Source organism: Bos indicus x Bos taurus, chromosome 15, assembly GCF_003369695.1.
Source record: "Bos indicus x Bos taurus breed Angus x Brahman F1 hybrid chromosome 15, Bos_hybrid_MaternalHap_v2.0, whole genome shotgun sequence".
Classification (NCBI taxonomy): Eukaryota; Metazoa; Chordata; class Mammalia; order Artiodactyla; family Bovidae; genus Bos; species Bos indicus x Bos taurus.
In genome coordinates, this window is record NC_040090.1 from 40,649,925 (window position 1) to 40,673,693 (window position 23,769).

A 23,769-nucleotide genomic window follows, 5' to 3' on the forward strand; every position below is an offset into this window, starting at 1 on the left:
CCCTTATGGCAGAAAGCAATGAAGAACTAAAGAGCATCTTGATGAAAGCGAAAGAGGCGAGTGATAAAGTTGGCTTAAAACTCAACATTCAGAAAACTAAGATCATGGCATCTGATCCCATCACTTAATGGCAAATAGATGGGTAAACAGTGGAAACAGTGGCAGACTATACTTTTTGGTGCTCCAAAATCACTGCAGATGGTGACTGCAGCCATGAAATAAAAAGATGCTTACTCCTTGGAAGGAAAGTTATGACCAACCTAGACAGCTTATTTAAAAAAAGCAGAGACATTACTTTGCCAACAAAGCCAACAAAGGTCCACCTAGTCAAAGCTATGGTTTTTCCAGTAGTCATGTATGGATGTGAGAGTTGGACTATAAAGAAAGCTGAGTGCCGAAGAATTGATGCTTTTGAACTGTGGTGTTGAAGAAGACTCTTAAGAGTTCCTTGGACAGCAAGGAGATCTATCCAGTCCATCATAAAGGAAATCACTCCTGAATATTCATTGGAAGGACTGATGCTGAAGCTGAAACTCCAATACTTTGGCCACCTGATGTGAAGAACTGACACATTTGAAAAGACCCTGATACTAGGAAAGACTGAAGGTGGGAGGAGAAGGGGATGACAGAGGATGAGATGGTTGGATGGCATCACCAACTCAATGGACATGGGTCTGAGTAAACTCCGGGAGTTGATGATGGACAGGGAGACCTGGCGTGCTGCAGTCCACGGGGTCGCAAAGTCAGACACGACTGAGCAACTGAAGTGAACTGAACCGAAGGATAGCAATTGACTTTTGTAAATTAACCTTCTATCCCAAAACCTTGCTATAAATCAAATCAGGTATTAGTATCAGAAGTGTTTTTTTGCTTTTTAACAAATTCTTTTGGATCTCCTACATGTTTACAATCATGTCATCTCTAAACAATGGTAGTCCTTCATCTTCTTTCCCTATGTATCTTTTGTCTTACTGCATTAGCTAGGGTTTACAGTATGATGTTGAAAATGAGTAGTAAGAAAGAACATCCTTATCTTGTTCTCCTCTATTTCTAGTTTACTGAGAGTTTTTGTCATGAATGGGTGTTGGATTTTGTCAAATGCTGTTTCTGAATCTATTGATAAGACATGTCATTTTTCTTCTTTAGTCTGTTGATGTGGTGGATTTCATTAATTTTCAAATGTTCAAAGTCTTGCAAAACTGGAATAAATTTCATTTGGTTGTAGTTAAACTTACATCTTTTAATATTAACAATAAAATCAATAATTTTAGGTTCAATTTTGGAGTTTAAAAAGTTTTTCACTAACCAAAAACCCCATATATAGCTCCTAAAATCTCACCCTTATGAAATTAATGTTCTAATAGTAAATACTAATCTTTGCCAAGAATTTCTTAAAACAAGCACTCCTTCATGCATCTTAAATCCCTCAATTTATCCAAATAATATGTGTACTTTCAGAGACCCATCTAAGTACCCATATGTTCTCTCTCTCCCCACAGACACACGCACATAGAGATAATTTAGTACCACTGTTTTATGATTAGACTGTATAAAACAAGTCTTTCAACAGGGTATAATTTGTCTTTATATCTTCAAGTTCATCATACAGCAAAAGAGGGAGGAGAGAAAAGTTGGGATAGATACACTGGTAGATGTTTCAAAAATTATTTTTATTGTTACATTTCAAAGAGGATATAGGAAGAAAAGAGCCAGTTATCCAATAACTGCTACACCTTTCAGAGGGAGGCAACCGGAACTCCAGTCCTAGTTCAAAGCCGCACACACCAGAGCCCAAACAGCTGCCTCTCAACCTGACTGGAGGTGCCGACAAATATGTGTATGTCATCAATCCAGGGAGGCTTGGGTTTAAAAGAAACTTTCTTCATCCAAGTGTCCAAGTCCTTAGGGTTTATCCTTAAAGATACTAGAAGATGAGAAAGATCACACGCCAAGACCATGTTTAGTCATTAGACTAGCGAGCAGCCAGTCTGTTCTAGGATGCATTGCATCAGACATCACAGTACATAAAGAAAATCTGTTTTTTGTGAAGGGCCACTGTGCATTTTCAGATCTAATTTACCATAAAGTGCAGCCACAGGCCAACCAGATGTCTAGATAATACAGTCAGTGCAAAAATTCAAATAGGTAAGTTAGCGCTTTGATGAGGCTCAGTTCAGTTCAGTCGCTCAGTCGTGTCCGACTCTTTGCGACCCCATGGACTGCAGCACGCCAGGCCTCCCTATCTATCACCAACTCCCGGATGAGGCTGGCATACTGCAAAATATAAATGAATCTTGAAAATAAAAAGCAAAGTCTATCTCCAAAAGTTTGTTTAGTAAGGTGACTTGAGAAAAGTTTTGTTAAGCACTTCCCACACATCCCTCCCCTCCTCTGCCAAAAACAAAAAATACCACACAAAAACCCTACCTGAAAATTATCTTGAAAACCAAGTCAAAAAATGTGTGGTAAAAAAAGAGAGTGCTTTTTCCAGGTAAAGGACTTCAAGATAATTTACAGGCAGACATATTTTTATTAGTAAAAGTCACAAATAGGAAAAGATTTATTGGCTGACACTGTCTGAGGTGTGTGCTTAAAAAAAAAATGCCTTGATTAATACATAAATGAGAAAAGAAAACAACAAGCGTGTTTTTGTTTCCAGTTTTGAATTTTCTAGCAAGAGTTGGCAAAATCAACAGGGTATTAAAACAAAACCCAGGAAAACTCAGTCAATCTTTTTCCCATTGTCTGCCTCATTTCTTTCTAGTCACCGTGAATTCAATTCCCAATTAGCTGAGGACAACATGACGGTCAAAGACGGATTTTCGCTGCTCTTGAACTTGAAGCTTCCAACGCTGCTGGGCATATTCGACCTTATTTAGTACGTTGGCTCGACTGCGGGAGCGGGCCAGCACATCATGGGCATTTGCAAAAGGCTGGTGATCCTGAAAGTGCAGGAATGGAGAACATCAGACGGCATGATCCATGTAAAACACACACGTACAATTGCAGTTATCAGCCACAGAGACTGGAGCAGCTGGACTGTTACACAGACCATCTAATTTAGCCAAGCCTTCTTAGGCACTCAATACCAGAAGCAAGATGAACTCAACTACAGAAATAGGTGATTCAAATAAAACAAGCAATGAGGAGGTATCTGTGCAATGTTCCCATGAGTCACCATTTCCAAAGACATTTCCCTTAAGAAAGAGGAACCAATATAAAGACAGTGGTCATTTATGTTAGAGAAGCCTTTCTTGATGAGCTATGGAAAGAAAATCTATTTGCATGTTAATATCCACAAGTTACAGATAGACAGAGTAGGGCTTTGCCTTGCTTTATTCAATACCATCCAGCTAATCTGTGACTGAGGAAAGACCTGTCTTTTTAATATCCTATCCTGACTCTCATATATATTAGAATTGTTACTTGCCAGCTTGGGACCACATTCATCCCGGGAGATGAGTTGACTGGATCCTATCTTGGTTGGTTTTTTTTTTTATATATATATTTACTTACTTTGTTTTATTATTTGTCTGTCCCAGGTCTTATTTGCAGCATGCAAGATCTTTAGTTGCAGCCTGTGGGATCTAATTCCTTGATCAGGGATTGAACTCAGATACCCTGCATTGGGAGTGCAGTCTTAGCCACTGGACCACCAGGAAGTCCCAACTGGGGTGGTTTTAATTTCTTCTTATGCTCTCAACACATACACTTAAAACTTTTTCATTCTCCCCATCCCCTTCCCCAATCTGTAATGGACAGAGAGATAGCTCAAGTCAAGTGCTACAATTACCCTCGATTGCTAAGGACAGTAAAGGATTATTACTTCAGCATTTCTGTTTGATAAAGTCTTGAATCTTTCATTGCTGAACACGTAGTAGCTTCCATGTTGGCTGCTGCCTGAGAAGAGAGACTACTGCAGGGTCACCCAGGTATCGGGTAGAAAACCAACCTATCCTGGTCAAAATGAGCCAATACCACTGATGTTTGTCGTCATTACACAGGAAACCACCATGCTAATCTATCTATGAATAAGATATAAACACAGCTGCCCAAATGACAAAAGGCATTCAGTACTAATTTATTGCTTTTGTTTGTCTTTTCCTTGATCTCTTTTTCCTGAACTTGAATAAGCAAAGCTTCTAAATGTTCCAACACAGGAGATAAGTCACAAGTCAGTGCTGTTAAACTTGGCCTCTCGAAAAGAATATTGTTTTGCTTGTGCATGTTTGCCAAAGCTCTATTATATACCCAGGGCAGGAGACAGCATGTCTATGGAAAGCTATAGATAACTGGATAACTATACATATATATAACACTATATATAAAACTATATATAGAACTACATATATAACTATATATAAACAGTGTTTTAACACTTGGTCTTCTTTTTATAGCAAGATATTTATATAATGTCAACATTTCAAAGACAGCAAAGAGCTTTCTATAAAGAATCTACCCCTGCCTTCTTTACCAAAATTGCTTCAACTTATCGCTTCATTTAAGTAATATCTTGTACAAACCCCATTCTTTTTTTAACCTTACAAATGAAAATAACAAAAACAATTCCATAAAGTTCAACTGTTTCAAAGATGTAAGAAAAGAGGTTAGGAAAAAGGAAGACGGATTACTTTATTCTGTTGTTGGATTATTGTATTTCCCATGAAAAAGTAAACCAATCCAAGGTCATCTAATAAATAAGCACAAACACAAGTCTTAGCTCCCTTAACCTTGACCTGGTGTCATATCTTGTCAACATACAGAGTTTGTTCAGGGAGATTAAAATGGCACTATACTATATGAACACAGTGCTTTAATGAACTTGTATATAAAACATTATTACCGTTACTGTTGGTTTGTTTTGGCATAAACAGGACTGGGAAGAGGGATGTGCTTTACCAGCAGAGTACTTCTCAATTTCATAGTCTTTTTATCTACTCTTCAAGGTAAGGGGAGAAACATCTTCTTAAGAAACAAATTAAAGGACTAAACAAACCAGTTAATCCTTTTGGTCTATTCTCCATCAGAACAAGATTGAACTAGCTGCTCGTGCTCATGTATGCCGGGAGAACACACACAGAGGTTTACCCTTTATATATATTTGCTCTTTTTACACCGGATAAAATTACAATAAATTCAAAACATGTTTTAACGTAATGCTTTGATAACAGTAATGGTGTGTCATGGATATATGATACAGTAAATATTGTGACGACTTGCAGTGAACGTCTTAACTATTTGTGCTCTCTGATTCAAAGTGCTCTACACCCAACAAACATGGAAAAAAATAAAACAGAATTTAACTGAGGATTTAACAAAAGCATGTTTAAAGGCACAGCAAGAGTGAAGAACTCTCATCTTGGATTAGCAACAATTGTAGGAATTTAAATTCAACTTCTTATTGTACAGAGTTGTTATCATACATTCATTGCTCTGTTTAGAAAACCTCTCTCTATGCAGAATCAATTTAACAGATATCCAAAAGTCAGCCAGGCCTCTAAAGACAATGTTCTTATATGGTTGACATGTACGTAGGATCAATCCCCGGTGAACAAAATGGTTACTAAGCATAAGGCCCCATCAATCAAATGCCTTTCCTACATGTTTTCATCTACACATTTGTGTGTCCATTTATTTTATGTTCTGTGTATTAAATTAATATTGACAGTGACAGTGTTAGTCACTCAGTCATGTCCAGCTCTTTGCAACTCCATGAACTATATACCTTGCCAGACTCCTCTGTCCATGGAATTCTCCAGGCAAGAATACTGGAGTGGGTTGCCATTCCCTTCTCCAGGGGATCTTCCCGACCCAGGGATCAAACCTAGGTCTCCTGCATTGCAGACAGACTCTTTACCATCTAAGCCACCAAGGAAGCCCTAATATTGTCTATTCCTAAAATCAGGAACCTGATATTTAATGCTATAAGCAATGTATATAAGTCAGAGCTTTTATCTATGCACCTATAATGAAGTGGTTTGTGTGGTCTTGGACATAACATTTTTATATGTTAGTTCTCAACTGAGGGTGATTTTGACCCCCAGGAACATCTGGCACTGTCTGTGAACATTTTTGATTGTCAGGATTGGGATAAGGGGTGATACTTGTTTCTAGTGGGTAGAGGTCAGCGATGCCATTAGATATCATACAGTGAATACAACATTCATCTGACCCAAAATGTCAATGGGAAACATCATATGTGAATGAAAATTATATGAGAACAGTATTTGAGACTCTAATGCTTCCTGATACGGAAAAGTTACTCATTATGTATTGGCTGAATTAATAAAGGATGCAAGGGGGAAAAGAGGCAAACAGAGGTGTTTCTATGAAAGCTCTTCACAAAACAAAAATGAAATCTTGCTCAAATAAATTGAGTATTCATGATTGATATTCATGAAACAAGCAGGCTCTGTTTGTAGTTATAACTTGAGCCATTCAGTTGGGATCTCCTTTCTCATCTTTTACCAATGGGCCCACAAGCTGTTTCAGAGTAAAAGGACTTTTGACTGTGGTTGGCAAGGGTTCACTCTGGCTTTGGCTTTTGAAATTGATTCCTGAAACTCTACTAAATTTTATCCACTTTAAGAAACATAGTTTAATAAAGTAATCCAAAATACAACATAATTTTCTAAAAAATATTACATATATAAATATAATGATGGAATAGTGGAAAATTTGGAAACAAACCCAAATAATGATAAAGACATACTAAATAACAAATTATGGACTATGTCAATTTCTCAGTAGTTTTGAGTGATATAATATTAATTATATATACAAATCTGAATGTGCTTTAAAGATAGGAAGAGAATCAGGAGTGATGGTTTTATTTTTCTCTAGAGTTCAAGACCACAGATTATTTAAAGAACGAGTAAAATAGGAAATACAAAACATCAGCAAGTTATCAAGCTGCTCTTCATTAAGTAAAGAACATCATGGTTTTCATGCTTCCCTAAACTAAAGCTTCTTTGCCTTTCAAAATATTTGGTGATGTTGACAGGAAAGGTGGTAGTTTAGGTTGGAGCCTGGGGAGAAAACTATCTCAGATGCTTTCCTCAACATAAACAGGAAAAGGTGATGAAAACTGTGCCCCTGATACAGAAAACAAAGCCTTGTACAGTGCACTCACCAAGGATCATCTGTCCAAGCCACCATATTTACGGCTTTACAGAACAATTTCCTCGTAGAGACACATTCATATTAGACCCACCTTTGGTTTCTCTGGTTGAGGATGTGCTCCAGCACATGGACGTTTATACGGAACTACTCTTCACCTGCACTTTACATCAGGTGATGACAGAGCCTGGCATGAGACTTAACAGATGACAGAGACTTAACAGTGAGGGCACGCTAAGAACTTACCCCAACATCATCATCGCTCTGTATCAACTGTGAGTGTCCAAACAGGCGTCTCTTCAGTATGGGCTCAACCAGAGTAAGATATACCATGTACAGAAGTAGAAGGCCCAAAATGGAGAGATAAATTATAATGGTAACCTAAAGGAAATTCAAAATAAGTTGCATCTCTATTCAAGCCAAGAAATCAGAATTTTGTATAATAATACTAAAGCCATAGTCAAGACTGACCCATCTGTTAAGCACACAGGATTTCTATACAGACCAGATTCCAACATAAGAAACAAACTCAACTCTTCACCAAAGTATTCTTTATACAAAAAGAGGGAAAAAGCATTTTTTTGTCTTTGAGGCCTCTCCATCTTCACCTACTACTAATCACTGCTACCACCGCCAGCAAAGCAGTTTTCCTTTTTCACCTGAATACAGTGTCCTAGATCCAACAGCACTGCAGTACAGACCATTGCATTAGGAACCCTAACAGAAAATGCAACTTAGATGAATTTCAACAGCATACCAGCATACTGTTTTAGATCAATTCAGACATACAAAAGTACATTTTAGGCACAAGATTTTCTTGCGATCTTAATTTGTGGGGTGTCAAGCAGCAGAGTGTGACACCTCCCACTAGAACGGCTACAGTTAAAGACAGACAATACCAAATGTTAGTGAGGATGTACAGAAACTGAACCCTCATACATCGCTGGTTAAGAATGTAAAATGGTACAGCTATTTTAGAATACAATCTGGCAGACTCTTAAAAAGTTAAATATAAACTTACCTCTTTTAGGAATCTACCTGAGGGAAAGGAAAACATATATCCAAAGCATATACACTGATATTCATAACAGCATTATTCCTAAGAATAAAAACCTGGAAATAATCTAAATGTCCATCAACTGATGAATGGAAAAAGAAAAAGAAAATGTGGTATATTCATGTAGCAGAATGCTATTCAGTAATAAGAAGTAATTAAGTACTGATACATGCTATAGCATGAATAAACCTCAAAAACATTATGCTGTGTGAAAGAAACCAGTCGTAGAAAAGCACACATTTTCTGATTCTATTTATATGAAATGTCCAGATCTAGACATACAAAGCAGAACAGTAATTATCCAGGGCTGAGGGTGGGCTTCTCTGGTGGCTCAGATGGTAAAGAATCAACCGGCAATGCAAGAGACCCAGGTTGAATCCTTAGGTCGGGAAGATCTCCTGGAGAAGGGAACCCGCTCCAGTATTCCTGCCTAGAGAATCACGTGGACTGAGGAGCCTGGAGGGCTACAGTCCACAGAGACGCAGAGTCAGACACAACTGAGGGACTAACACTTTCACTTCAATTTCAGGGCTGGAGGTAGGCATGGGATCAATGATAAATGGGCATCAGGGATCTTTTGGGGGTAATGGGAATGTTCTAAAACTGGATTTTAAAAAATGGATTTCAATTTGCTAAAATTTATAAAACTGTACACTTAATATGAGTGACATTTGAGGATGCAAATTATACATTAAAATTTTGTTAAAAAATAATAAAGTTTATGATGATTTCTCTACAGGGAGGCATCCTGCTGGAGTAGAAGCTGGATGGTCTACTGGCATCCATATGGCATGGTCAACCACAACAGGAATTCTGCAACTGGCACAGCTGGCCACTCCAGACTCCCCTGAAGCCTTTTTTGTGGAACAGAAATGGGGACCCCATATTAAAACTGGGGAAAAGAACTACTAGCTACCATAATAGAGTAATTGAACTCATTAGAGGTCCAAATTGAGGTAAAAGTGATCTACATTCCATTTCCTATAAGAGATAGAGAAAGAAAATCTTAAAATCCAGCCATGATGTTTCTAGGATAGTGTAGTCATTAAAATATGTAACTTTTTCTAAGAGTTGAGAGGGCAGGAAGAAGGTCTAATTATGCTGCTTTCTCACTAATCTTTGGCATTCGTGGACCAAGGAGAAGCTGGAATGTCTTTTTGGGAAATGCTAATTACACACAGGGCTTCTTTGTGCCATTTCACATTATCACAACCATCTAAGGTGTCTTAATTAATCTACAAAGCATCTCAATGAGACAGGTAGAGAGTAGGCTTATTACTCCTTTCAAAGTGGGGGCTGGGGATAAGGAAGAAGTAGGTAAGAGGGTATTGGAGAAGAGGATGGAAGAGCAATAGTTTAGATAACTAAATAGAATTCCAATGTCCAACATTTTCTTTCCTGTTTAGATACCATCAAAAACTGTTTCAGAAGCAGAAAAGATGGATTTTTTTTCTTTTCTTACCTTGATCGTAACAGAACTTCTTTCTTCATATTTGCATTCACAGCGTAGACAGTATGCTTCTACGTCAGGACCCCGCACAGGCATGGGATCCACAACATGAAGGCAATCACTGAAAAAAAAGAAAGATAAAATACGGTCTAAATCTAACTGGATTTTCTACTCACACTGATCAAAACTTTCCTGAAATCCAGGATAATCACTGAGCTTACCCAATGAAATAAATAAGGAACACATAATCGGTAAGGGAAGTGAAATAATTTCCTCTCAATATTAGCAATTTGGTAAGATCTAACAGTCCAAGATGGAGAAGGAAATGGCAACCCACTCTAGTATTCTTGCCTGGAGAATCCCATGGACAGAGAAGCCCGGCAGGCTCTGGTCTATGGGGTCACAAAGAGTCAGACATGACTGAGCACACAACAGTCGAATAAACCGTTCGGTTCAGTTGCTCAGTCGTGTCTGACTCTTTGTGACCCCATGGACTGCAGCACCGCAGGCCTCCCTGTCCATCACCAATTCCTGGAGCTTACTCAAACTCATGTCCATTGAGTCGGTGGTGCCATCCAACCATCTCATCCTCTGTCATCCCCTTCTCCTCCCGCCTTCAATCTTTCCCAGCATCAGGGTCTTTTCCAATGAGTCAGTTCTTCACAACAGGTGACCAAAGTATTAAGAGTTTCAGCTTCAACATCAGTCCTTCCAATGAATATTCAGGACTGATTTCCTTTAGGATGAACTGGTTGGATCTCCTTACAGTCCAAGGGACTCTCAAGAGTCTTCTCCAACACCACAGTTCAAAAGCATCAATCCTTTGGTGCTCAGCTTTATGGTCCAACTCTCACATCCATACTGACTACTGAAAAACCAAAGCTTTGACTAGATGGATCTTTGTTGGCAAAGTAACATCTCTGCTTTTTACTATGCTTTTTAGATTGGTCATAGCTTTTCTTCCAAGGAGCAAGCATCTTTTAATTTCATGGCTGCAGTCACCATCTGTAGTGATTTTGGAGCCCCCTCAAAACAAAGTCTGTCACTGTTTCCATTGTCTCCCCATTTATTTGCCATGAAGTGATGGTACCAGATGCCTTGAATTTAAGTTTTCTGAATGTGAGTTTTAAGCCAACTATTTCACTCTCCTCTTTCACTTTCATCAAGAGGCTCTTTAGCAAAGCAGAGAGGGTCTTCTTTGCTTTCTGCCATAAGGGTGGTGTCATCTGCATATCTGAGGTTATTGATATTTCTCCTGGCAATCTTGATTCCGGCTTGTGCTTCATCCAGCCCGCCATTTTGCACGATGTACTCTGCACAGAAGTTAAATAAGCAGGGTGACAATATACAGCCTTGACGTACTCCTTTACCAATTTGGAACTGTTGTTCCATGTCCAGTTCTAACTGTTGCTTCCTGATCTGCACACATATTTCTCAGGAGGCAGGTCAGGTGTTCTGGTATTCCCATCTCTTGAAGAATTTTTCCACAGTTTGTTGTGATCACACAGTCAGAGGCTTTGGCATAGTCAATAAAGCAGAAGTAGATGTTTTTCTGGAACTCTCTTGCTTTTTCAATGATCCAACCATGCTATGCTATGCTAAGTCACTTCAGCTGTGTCTGATTCTGTGCGACCCCATAGACAGCAGCCCACCAGGCTCCCCTGTCCCTGGGATTCTCCAGGCAAGAACACTGGAGTGGGTTGCCATTTCCTTCTCCAATGCATGAAAGTGAAAAGTGAAAGTGAAGTCGCTCAGTCGTGTCTGACCCTCAGCAACCCAAGGACTGCAGCCTACCAGGCTCCTCCGTCCATGGGATTTTCCAGGCAAGAGTACTGGAGTTGCGTGCCATCAACCATAAAGACACATATGCAGCAGCTATTTTTCAAAAGTGCTATTCACAGTTAAAAAAATGCACTTAAAAATCCCAAATGGGACTGAAAGCTACTTAGCAGATAAAGTCATATTTAGACTTGTTCATTTAGCAAGTAAAACTGCTAAACTGATTTAAGGTGATCTGGAGCATTATTCAAACATGATTACCTCTTTTACGAATTAACTAACATTATTTGAACTGCCACATATGGTATATGAATGGCTAATCACACCTAACAGATGGTAAATTATGAAACTCTGAAAACTGAACACTAGAGTAAGAAACAATTACTTTTCTTAAGGAGTCTATTTAAAAAGCATGAAGAAGTAGGTTTAGGACAACAAAAATATTTAAAAATGAAAACATTACCTGGCAACAGTACATAAATAATCATAAAAGGCTGAGTGTTTTTGTTGTTGGATGTTGTTTATCTTCTCCCCATTTGCCTTTATGGCTTATGAAAAAGCAATTCTACTCAGAAAATCTTATTTTCTAGAAGTCTGTCAATTCTAGGAAATAATTAAATTCTTACTCTTCACAGCTATTAAGAGCCCACTACTCTGATCCCCTTCAGCAAAGGTAGGCAAAGCTCTCCCGTCCTCCTGCCGGCCCCTCTCGTCATCTGTCCCTTAGGCAATTTTGGCTGCCTTAAGAACCACTACAGCATCCTGTCTCATTCAGGCTTCCTGTCTGTCTCACTCTACCCACCTTCTTGGCAGCACCCAATGCTCCAGGCTGATTCTTTCCTTTTGCCCTATCAGAACATACTTTTTGTGTTCTGTTCCCTGTGAACTGTGGTAGAAGAAAGAAAACTCAAAACGGCATAACTGATAAAAGTTCCGTCAGTTTTCCTTAACAGGTAATTTAATTTTAACAAAGGTAGTAATGAAAAAGTAAGTCTCAACTGGCAGAATTTCAAACAAGAGTAAGGTCCCAAACTTATACCATACAGGTGTGTCGTATCTGTTCCAAACGTACTGAAGACCAGAAATGCATCCAGCTGGATGCAGGCATAAAACAGACAGAGGAAGCTAAATCCCACTGCAGGGGTATCTAGCTCAGAACCACGGAGGGCACGTAGCCCAGAACTCTCAGAGGGCTCACCTGCATGAGGTCAGACTACATGAACAGCTAAAAGGACTGGAATAAAAGGCTCCTGCCTCCTAGGACAGCTATATTTCTGTCTTGCTTTAAATGATTTAAGGTGACCTGGACTATTATTCAGGCTTCCCTGGTGGCTCAGATGGTAAAGCATCTGTCTGCAATGCAGGACACCTGGGTTCGATCCCTGGGTTGGGAAGATCCCCTGGAGAAGGAAATGGCAGCCCACTCCAGTATTCTTGCATACGAGATTAATTCTTTTATGAATTAACCAACAATAATAAACTGCCACAGTGTGGTATATGAATAGCTAATTACACCTAACAGTTCCCCCCACCTCACCCCACCCATATTTCTTTGAACCTCAGGAAAATGAGATTTATCTCCTATTTAGTTTCCTAGATCAGCTTCAGAAGCCTTAGTCACAATACTTAAGAATTACTTGGGAATCTAAGTATTGAGTATTTCTTTGGAAGTACAAATACAGTTAATAACAAAGAGATTCTGAGTGCTGTGGAGGATGGGAAAGGAAACAGGAAGTTTGGTTCTGTCTAGCCAGTCATTGTAAACACAGAACCCAAATACATAACTCTTATTACTCTTAACTACAGCCACTTTAGGAACTAGGCAACACCTCCCCCTAGTGCCAAAAGGAGGACATTATCAGCTTCGAATCACACCCCAACATAAACCAGGGATCTCAAACTTTTCTTAAGCTAGACAGTGTAGGTCAGTGATGGAGAAGGCAATGTCAACCCACTCCAGTACTCTTGCCTGGAAAATCCCATGGGTGGGGGAGGCTGGTAGGCTGCAGTCCATGGGGTCGCTAACAGTCGGACACGACTGATCAACTTCACTTTCATGCATTGGAGAAGGAAATGGCAACCCACTCCAGTGTTCTTGCCTGGAGAATCCCAGGGATGGCGGAGCCTGGTGGGCTGCCGTCTATAGGGTCGCACAAAGTCAGACACGACTGAAGCGACTTAGCAGCAGCAGCAGCATAGGTCAATGAAAAATTAAAGCTGACAACTGGACAAAATGGAGGCCAGGAGGTAAATATATATAGGTATATTTACCAGGAAGTAAATACATTACATTTACCAGGAGGGAAATACTGGTATTTCCTGGTGGCTCAGTGGTAAACCTAACTGCTTGCAATGCAGGAGACCTGGGTTCGATCCCTGGGTTGGGAAGATACCCTGAAGAAGGGAATGGCAAGGCACTCCAGTATTCTTGCCTGGAGAATTCCATGGACAGAGGAGCCTGGCAGGCTACAGTCCATGGGGTCACAAAGAGTCAGGCATGACTGAGCTATTAACACTTTCACCTATATATATATGTGTGTGTATGTGTGTGTATATATATATATAGTGTCAGATAAGATGCCCATATATATATATATATATATACATACACATATATATACACACACATACACATACATACATACATACACACACATACATACATATAAAGTCACATAAAATACTGGAAGCCTCGGAAGACTATAACATCTTGATTAATCATAACTTGTGTACCCTTCTAAAGCCAGTTAAAAACTTTCAGTGACATCTGTGAACCCAATCAGAGTAAAAGGCTAAGCTGCAGACAGGAAACAAGAGTGAGAAGGAAGAAAAATTCCAAAGCAAGCCTTGTTTTTAGCTGTTTATTTTCAAAGCTCCCTATTTTCACCAGTGAAGTGAAGTCGCTCAGTCATGTCCGACTCTTTGAGACCCCATGGACTGCAGCCTACCAGGCTCCTCCCTCCATGGGATTCTCCAGGCAAGAGTATTGGAGTGGGTTGCCATTTCCTTCCCCAGGGGATCTTCCTGATCCAGGGATCGAACCCGGGTCTCCTGCATTCCAGGCAGACACTTTAACCTCTGAGCCACCAGGGAACTGGTTTTCACCAGTAACCAGGGATAAATGACATGTGAGAGTGAGTGAGTGAAGTCACTCAGTCGTGTCCAACTCTTTGCGACCCCATGGACTGTAGCCCACTAGGCTTCTCCATCCATGGAATTTTCTAGGCAAGAGTACTGGAGTGGGTTGCCATTTCCTTCTCCAGGGGAATCTTCCCGACCCGGGGATCGAACCCGGTTCTCCCGCATCGCAGGCAGACGCTTTACTCTCTGTAAACCTGGAGTAACAAAAAGTCCGTGAAAAGATTAGAGCTAAACACTTGAACAGTGAGTTCATTTGCCGCTCAAGTAACAAGTGTCATACTCTATTACTGATAACAGAGTAAACTGATTGTAAGTGCTCAATACATTTGGGAAATTTACAGGAATAACTTATGTGAGTTTTCTTTTCATATAAAATAACTTGCAGATATAAAACTTAAAAGAACAGCCATCATCACTTTGTAATACAAGACAGTTTAAAGTGGAACACAGAAGTTCTCAAGAACACACTTACCAAATGTCAGATTAAACTTAAATGGGAACTTACGGACTGAATTTCATGGGAAAAATAGACAACGGTATCAAAAAAGCTAAACATGTTCAAAGTCTGCATTTTCTTATTCAAAGTCAGCTTGGAATATTGTAACCGAATGAATTTAATTCTGCTTTCAAACTTTTTGGTCTATTTCACTGTGAAATCAGGTACATGTTACCAGTATTGTAACATCTGGAGCTATTTTTCTTCTATGCCTATCCTGGCAGTCTTCCATTGCAAACCATAAAATGTCCCAGTCCAGGGTAAGGAGCCCACCTATCCTTAAATGATTGCTTCCCAATCATTTTACAGCACGTGTAGAAAAAGCTATCATTTGTAAGGTTCACTGGGATAAACAGAGAAGACTGCTGGTGACAAACCAGTCAGGATCCCAGTCCTTGCCAGATTATATACCAAGGGTTGAAGGGATCAATGACTTGGCATGTCTATAACCTATTGGCCCACCAATTGGTAAACTCTGGTATCTATGGCTCATTCCCACTCCTTCCTGAGCCTTCTGACACTTTTAAACATAGTCTCCTATATCTGACAATATAGCATCAAAACCTACAAGTTATAAAAACTTATATTATATTGTATTATATCTTGTATATATCTGTATTATAACCCAGATAAATGAGGCTTGCTTACATTCAACTGAGAAGCAAGAAGGGCCTAAATTTAAGGGCACACAGAAAGAAGGATAGCTATGGGGAGTTCAGGTGCCACAAACTCAGCCCCACCCCAATGTAAAACCCTCCCTGCCTGGGGCTTTTGGCTACATTCGTTTAGACTTACTTGATACACTCAGGGTCTTACTCTCATTTTTTCAAATGGAAATGGAATTCAACACTTTTGCTTAAAAATAAATACTTAAAAAGAAAACAATACATTGGATGAATATCCAGTGCTAACAGTGACAACCAAAGAAAGAAATGCAACAGGTAATTCAGTAACACAGAATACTTACCAGTCTTTTTGGGATATATTCTTATTATAAATATGCCCAGAATTATCTTTATAGGGAGGACAGATACATTTACATCGGACATCCTCAGAATTCTGTAACAAAATAGAAACTTAGTATAGCTTGTTGACAGTTTATCATCAATATTTTTAGAAACTGCAACTTACACATTTTGTTAAGCATCCCCTGTCAAGTATTCTAAAACTATTCATTTAAATTTTTCAATAACTTTAAGAGATACAAATTTTTTAAAAACCATTGGCAATGCTCATGAATAATTATATAATACATAAAATTATTTTGAAATAATACCTAGTATCTGTGGTTTAATCACATTTTTCAGTCACGTGACAAAATTGTGCTAACATTATCATCATCTATCTGCCAGTAGGAAGACACAATAGATGGACAGCTGTGCCTGCAAATAAGAATGTTGATTACTGAAGGATTAGGAAATATCAAACTAAAAATTGCAGAACAAGTCACAATTCTACCCATCATCCTTCCACCCTTTGGTATAAAGGCACTGATATGCATAAAGTGAGTTGGGCCAGACTTCTAAAGAAGGGATGAAGTTTTAGAGGCACTCAGCTACAACAAAAAAGGAAGTACATAAAGGAAGTAGCTTGAATGTAGCTGAGACCAGTTTGGTATACTCTTCCCAGGAAACTTTGCTTCTAATCCCTGGGAGACAGAGGACAACTACTGAAAAAGCAAATTTGAAGAAGTGAAGAAGAGGTGACTACATTTATGAATAGAAGGAGTAGGAGATGCTTTCTCAGCAAAGGGGAACTAATCTCAGAAGGAAGGCAGTGGCTCATTAGTCTCCAGAGGACCCAGCCCAGAACTCCTATATATAGTGGTATGTCTGGCAGAGTTGTTAAGTCATTTACTCATTCAGCAGCTACTTAGCATTTGTCCTATGCCAGAACTTGAGCGAAATGAGGTGGATTCAGATAAGTCTAAGACATGGTTCCTGCCCACAATTAGGACACACCCAAGTAAAGAAGACTGACAAATACATGGTTACAGTAATATACCACTTAAAGCGATGACAGCAGATATGCAGAAGGTGCCATCAGTGTTTTGAAAATCAGGAGACTTGATGCTGTCCCTTTTTCTGAAGGGAACTGGGGAAGATTTCAAAAAGAAACCTTGACATAAACAACAAGGATCTGCTATAATAACCTATAATGAAAATGAACCTGAGTTATTTTCTGTACACTTGAAACTAACACAGCATTATAAATATTTCAATAAAAAAACAGAATCCCTGACCAAACCTCCCCATCTGTATGCCTGTCACTCATCTTTCCTAGCCCCTGTATTTAAAGGTATTATAGAGTAAAGCTCCAATTTAAAAAATGCAAGTATCATTCTCTTTTCCCATCATATTAATGTGAATGCCTTCTGTTTCCTCCAGTAATGAGCCATCTCATCAAGGAAGAAGCACAGGGCAGGTCTGGAGGGTATGGGCATGAAGGGGACTAGAGAGCAGCATGAGGGTAAAGTAAGAGATAGATGGGTTCCAGGTTGGAAATTTACTATTAGTCACCTCCTCAGATGGTGACTGCAGCCATGAAACTAAAAGACACTTGCTCCTTGGAAGAAAAGCTATGACAAACCTAAATAGCGTATTAAAAAGCAGAGACATAACTTTGCCGACAAAGGTCTGTCTAGTCAAGGCTATGGTTTTTCCAGTAGTCATGTATGGATGTGAGAGTTGGACCATAGAGAAGGCTGAATGCTGAAGAATTGATGCTTCTGAACTGTGGTGTTGGAGAAGACTCTTGAGAGTCCTTTGGACTGTAAGGAGATCAAACTAGTTAATCCTAAAGGAAATAAATCCTGAATATTCATTGGAGAGACTGATGCTGAAGCTGAAGCTCTAATACTTTGGCCACCTGATGCAAAGAACTGACTCATTAGAAAAGACCCTGATGCTGGGAAAGATTGAAGGCAGGAAATGAAGGGGAGGACAGAGGATGAGATGGTTGGATGGCATCAATGGATAAGAGTTTGAGTAAGCTCCGGGAGATGGTGAAGGACAAGGAAGCCTGGTGTGCTGTAGTCCATGAGGTGGCAGAGTCAGACATGACTGAGCGACTCAACAACAACCGTCCTCTTTGCATTTTTTGAGATAAGATACAAGTGGGCTCCAGTTGAGGAATTTACAGCCAACAAAAACAGGGTAAATAGCCAGTCTTTGTCTCTTACCTGAAGGGACTAATCATGGCAAGGACAAAGTAAGGAAAAAATCCTGTCTGATAAGGGAGATACTACACATGCACAGAAAGGCTCCTTGGAATCAAAAGTCAGAGGATAATTTCAGGCCATAATCAGTCTTGCTCCTCCCAGAAGCCATCACTTTCAGATCCATCTTGGCTATGGTATGCGTGCACACCCCAAGTGAGGGTCCTGAGACAAATTAACCGGGGGTGGGGGTGGGCCAACAAAGCAAGGTGGCTGGCCGAGGGAAGAAGACCCGGAAAACTGCCCCTTTACAAAGGATTTAAATTTCCCAAAAGCTCGACTCTCTGAGCTTGCCCATGAGCCTTTCCGCATGTACTTTTCTTTTCAATAAACTTTTTACTTTACTCTTTACCTTCTGCCTCCTTGCCTGCTTTCGTTCTTGACTAGACAGGTATGACTAGGGACCCTAGCCCTAACTGTTGGCTCCTGTGGTCCAGTGGTTAGGACTCCCCATCTGTGAAACTAAGATCTGGCTTCCAGCCACTGCTGCTGCCGCTTACTGCCATGAGCGTCAGAAACCAAGGGGATGAGAAGGGCCAAGAAATGGAGCAGAGAAGAAGGCCACAACTTCACCTCTCCTATAGTTTGGATCCTCCCTTACCCACTAAATTATCAAGAAAAGAGAAGGCAAAAAAGGGGCTAGGAGATCCTGGAGGGAGTGAGGTGAGGATATGAGGCCGGTGAGAGACTCTGTAGGTCCTTCCTTTTGAGAAAGAAGGCTGCCAGGAGAGGCAAGTTCCTACAGTGGGAAGGGAATCTGTTCAGGGATGAGTTGAGAGGAGTTAGTTCCTAAGAGGTAAGACACCTGTGAGCTGGGGGCTTCCTATACGGGCTTGGGGAATTTCGGAGGGTGGTCCGTGAGGCTGGTGAAGGGGGACAGTAGACTGTCAGAGCTTAAGTGTAAAGCTCAAGTTAAAAGCTCTCAGAGTTGGAAAGGCTGTAAAGTTGGAGGTGGGTCCTGTCGGGGCTGGGAAGGGAAATTTAAGGAGCCGGACATGCTGTCCGGGCCCCGTCTGGACCAATGGGGCGGGGTCGGGTGTCAGCGCCGGAGGTGGGAGGGGGTGGGGGCGGGGGCTGTCCGGCTGTCAGGGCTGGAGGGCGGGAATGCCATCCGGCTGTCCGGAGTGTTTCGGGCGGGGGTCTGCCAGGGCTGTGACGCCAGGGATCGGGCTGGCAGGGCTGGCGGAGGACTGGGGTGGGGCTCAGGTGGACAAGGCCGGAGGCAGCGGAGGAGCGCCAGTCTGAAGCAAAGGCTGGGAGGGACTCACCTTGGCGGCGTCTGACAACTGCACCAGCAGCAGCACCGAGAGCGCCAGGCAGGACAAGCTGAGCATGGAGGCGAGACGAAGGAGGCCGGCCCACAGAGTCGCCATCGCGGCCAGGCCCAGCAGTCGCCACAGCCGGAGCCCCCGAGACCAGCTCCCGGCCGGGCTCCGGCTCGGGCTCCTCCGCCCGCACTTCCGTCTGGGCCCTCGCGTCACGGGCCGCGCCGGGTCAGCTACAAAAAGCATTCGACCCGGAAACGGTTCCCGGTGCGGAGGCCGGGAGGCTGCAGCGTGCCCTAGAAGCTTAGGCGGCCTGTCGCGGGCACAACCTGCGCTCGGCGGAGCTTCGAGGCGCTAGGATGTCTTTCCCCGGCACAGAGGCAGCCGGGCCGCGGACCACCAGTGAGCTGGGAGGTCCTCCCATCCAGGGAGACCCCCCCTCTCGCGCCCACCCCCCGCAGAAAGCCCGGGCTGTCAGATCCCCTAGCAAGCCCGGGGTTCACCGGAGTGACCCCTGCGAGGCCGGAGCCGTTCGTTGCCAGCCTTAGGAGGACGGAGTGAGCCCCAGCCTCAGAAATTGCTGAGAGGCGGCCCGTCCCGGCCGGCGCAGGCGGGGTGGGTGCTAAGCTTGAAAACAGGTATGATACCGACCGAGCCATCCCTTCCCCAGAAGCCCACCCGCAGTTAGAGGGTCGAGGGGTCCTCTCCGGCACTTTGGTACTGACCTGCGGCCCACTCGCCTCCCGGGGGCTGCTAACAATCTGTGAGCTGCCTTCGTGGGTGTGGCCTCCATTGGGGGCTCCTCGCTGCCCTTCCGCTGGGGGCTGACCGCTTAGGCCCGGCCTGCCGCCAGGAACTGGGCAACAGCAGAGGGGCTGGGCCGGGCCAGGCCAGGCTCCGGAAGGTGTGGAGTTGGCGAAAGAATTACCCTAGTAGCCGCCTCCGCCCAAGATTTCAGAAGATAGGGGATCACGGTACTACAATCCTGTTCAGGGCGGCTGGCTCCTAACTCAAAACTGGGGGACCGCTGATGATCTTTCCCAGAGCGGGTCATCCTGAAGGATAATTTGGGAGAACCCTGGAGATGGTACAGTCTCTCCAATTAAAATATTTTTCAGTTAGTAGTGGAAAGGGCATAGTAAAGATCTTGGGCCAAACACTTCCTTTTTCTGGGCTTAGTATGAGGGGATTGAACTCTTATATGTTGATTTCAAATTTTGCTTTCATGGAATACCCGTGTTTCTTTCTCTAAGCAAAACTTAAAAGTGGTCTTTTCCTAGTTTGTGGAAATGCTTTAATAGATTGAATTTTCTCAGTATTTTTTCTCACATGTGATTCTTGTTGCTGCTAGACTAACACAAGAAGGTGTCTGATATTATGCCAAGTATTTTTAGACCCTTTCAGTCCCAAATGGCAGGACTAGATGACCTTTCACCAAGGCCCCTCCAGGCTGCCCTGTCAGTTTCGTTGTCAGATTTTCTTAGTGGGTAGCCTACTGGCCAGTGTCAAATGTGTCTGACTGTAATGCACTTATGGATTCGTGATTGCTAAAAGCAATCTCATCAGCAAGTTTGGGATCAGTTTAGGGTTAGCTGTCTAGGTCTGGATCTGAAGGAGTGCTTTTACTCTTTTCTGAAACCTCAGAGGCCTTCCCGTCTTCAAATTTGTTCTCAGGGCCCTGACTGGGGGCACAGAGATCTAGAGGAATATATAGTACTGCCTCAGCAAGTACACTCAGTCTGGGCAGAATTTTAGAGTTACAATGACTGACATTGTAGCCACTAGCCCCAGGTGGCGACTGAGCACCTGAAGTGTGACTGACTGGAATTGGGATACACTATAAGTGTAAAAATGTACTGAATTTCAAAGATTTAACATAAAAACCATATTAAAATATCTCATGTTAACCATAAAGCCAATGTTTTTATATTTAGGTTGAAATATTTTAGATGCATTAGGTTAAATAAAACATTAAAACAATTTCACTTTTTATTTTTACTTCTTAAATGTAGCTACTAGGAAATTTAATGTTTATATTAGACATACCTGTTCTAGAATGTAAGATGTGGCTGCCCAGAGTAGAGTGACTGTACAATGATTGGTTGCCTGGCTAGAGTCTGAATGAAGGCTCAGACCTGGGTAAGGAGAAGGGCGACAGCTGAACTGGCACAGCGAGAGCCCAGAACTGGCGGGGGTGGGGGGGATGGGGGCGTATATGGCACGAAACATACGATTCCAGTGATCCAGTGGAAGTGAAGGAGTTGGTTCTTATTCTGCCCTGCTCATACCTAGATAACTCCTGCTTTCCCCTTAGGTCAGAGGTCTTCTCAACTAGAAAGCCTTCCCTAACTTACATGCATTTCCATCTGTATTTGTGCAGATTTGTTTCCTAACCTAATCTGTTATGAATCTGTTTTCATATCTGCCTCTGAACTCCCAACCTCCACCCAAACTTGGCAGTCTTTGAGGGCAAGGCTTTTCATTATCTTTGTACCTGGAGACTGCTGCTGCTGTTGCTAAGTCGCTTCAGTTGTGTCCGACTCTGTGCAACCCCATAGACGGCAGCCCACCAGGCTCCCCTGTCCCTGGGATTCTCCAGGCAAGAACACTGGAGTGGGTTGCCATTTCCTTCTCCAATGCATGAAAGTGAAAAGTAAAGTGAAGTCACTCAGTCGTGTCCAACTCTTAGTGACCCCATGGACTGCAGCCTACCTGGAGACTGGGATAGAGTAAAAACCAATAAATGTTTGTGGGGACCTGGAAAAGGGAAAAAGGAATAGAAGAGGCTCCTCTGGTCAGTCTCCAAGAACTAGGTGCCTACAGTACTTGAATCCCTACTTCCTTTGTGACCATGAGAGGGTGATGCTGAGATGCCCTAAGAAGTGCATGTGGGATCTGGGCACCATAGTAGGTCAGTCAGTCAGTTCTGTCGCTCATTCGTGCCTGACTCTTTGCAACCCATGGGAGGTAGGAGAGGGAAGATTTCTGACCTAGGATCTTCCTAGACCTTCAAGTCACATCAGGGTTGTTCTGTTTACAGACAAGACTGGCCTCAGTGAGTACGCACTCTTTTTCCTGCTTCCATGTGACTAGGTTTCCTTCAGTTCAGTCGCTCAGTCATGTCCGACTTTTTGCGACCCCATGTATCGCAGCACGCCAGGCGTCCCTGTCCATCACCAACTCCCGGAGTTCACGCAGACTCACGTCCATCGAGTCAGTGATGCCATCCAGCCATCTCATCCTCTGTCATCCCCTTCTCCTCCTGCCCCCAATCCCTCCCAGCATCAGAGTCTTTTTCCAATGAGTCAACTCTTCACATGAGGTGCCAAAGTACTGGAGTTTCAGCTTCAGCATCAGTCCTTCCAAAGAAATCCCAGGGCTGATCTTTAGAATGGACTGGTTGGATCTTGCAGTCCAAGGGAATCTCAAGAGTCTTCTCCAACACCACAGTTCAAAAGCATCAATTCTTTGGTGCTCAGCTTTCTTCACAGTTCAACTCTCACATCCACACATGACCACTGGAAAAACCATAGCCTTGACTAGACGGACCTTTATTGGCAAAGTAATGTCTCTGCTTTTCAATATGCTATCTAGGTTGGTCATAACTTTTCTTCCAAGGAGTAAGCATCTTTTAATTTCATGGCTGCAGTCACCATCTGCAGTGATTTTGGAGCCCCAAAAAATAAAGTCTGATACTGTTTACACTGTTTCCCCATCTATTTCCCATGAAGTGATGGGACCGGATGCCATGATCTTTGTTTTCTGAATGTTGAGCTTTAAGCCAACTTTTTCACTCTCCACTTTCACTTTCTTACTCTAATCCATTTAAGGAGTGAAAAGTCCAAGTTCACCTTCCTACCAGGCATGGGCCCTCTCACTTTGTAAAACCTAAAAAATGCCCTGGTGGGGGATAGTCAGAAGAGTAAGAAGAGTCTTCTCTAAATTTTAAGTGTGGAAGTCAGAAGGTTAGGAAGCAGACGTGACAATTTATGGATCTGGGACAGATGGATCTGGGACTAAGGTTTTGCTAGCTCTGTCTGCAGTCCCCTCACCCCCTTTCCCCTCCAGTGCTCAATAGCTCTCTGGCCACCCCAGTCTTATTTCTCCACATCATCCTTTCTCATCTACTCAGCACTCTCCCAGGCTGTGCAGCACAGAACAAATGGAGTCATGCAGAGTCAATATGATGGTTTCCATGGACTGTCTCCAGTGGTTACAGCAGGACACACACACACCCCCAGAAGT

The 23,769-nt window shown here is 42.2% G+C and overlaps 1 protein-coding gene across 2 annotated transcripts; it reads right to left on the bottom strand.

The window, feature by feature from the left end:
- Positions 1–1,649: 1,649 nt before the first annotated feature.
- TMEM9B (TMEM9 domain family member B) lies at positions 1,650–20,313 on the bottom strand. Of its 2 annotated transcripts, none has more exons than XM_027563223.1 (6): positions 20,250–20,313; positions 19,528–19,757; positions 16,010–16,101; positions 9,639–9,747; positions 7,366–7,500; positions 1,650–2,942 (listed from the first exon to the last, which is right to left on the bottom strand). In XM_027563223.1, the coding sequence occupies exons 2-6, from the start codon at positions 19,630–19,632 to the stop codon at positions 2,787–2,789; spliced, it is 597 nt and encodes a 198-aa protein (XP_027419024.1). In that variant the 5' UTR covers positions 19,633–19,757; positions 20,250–20,313; the 3' UTR covers positions 1,650–2,786. The 2 variants fall into 2 exon arrangements, with proteins under 2 accessions (XP_027419024.1, XP_027419025.1); XM_027563224.1 differs by lacking the exon at positions 20,250–20,313 and adding an exon at positions 16,319–16,424 and having other exon boundaries at positions 19,528–19,728.
- Positions 20,314–23,769: the final 3,456 nt, after the last annotated feature.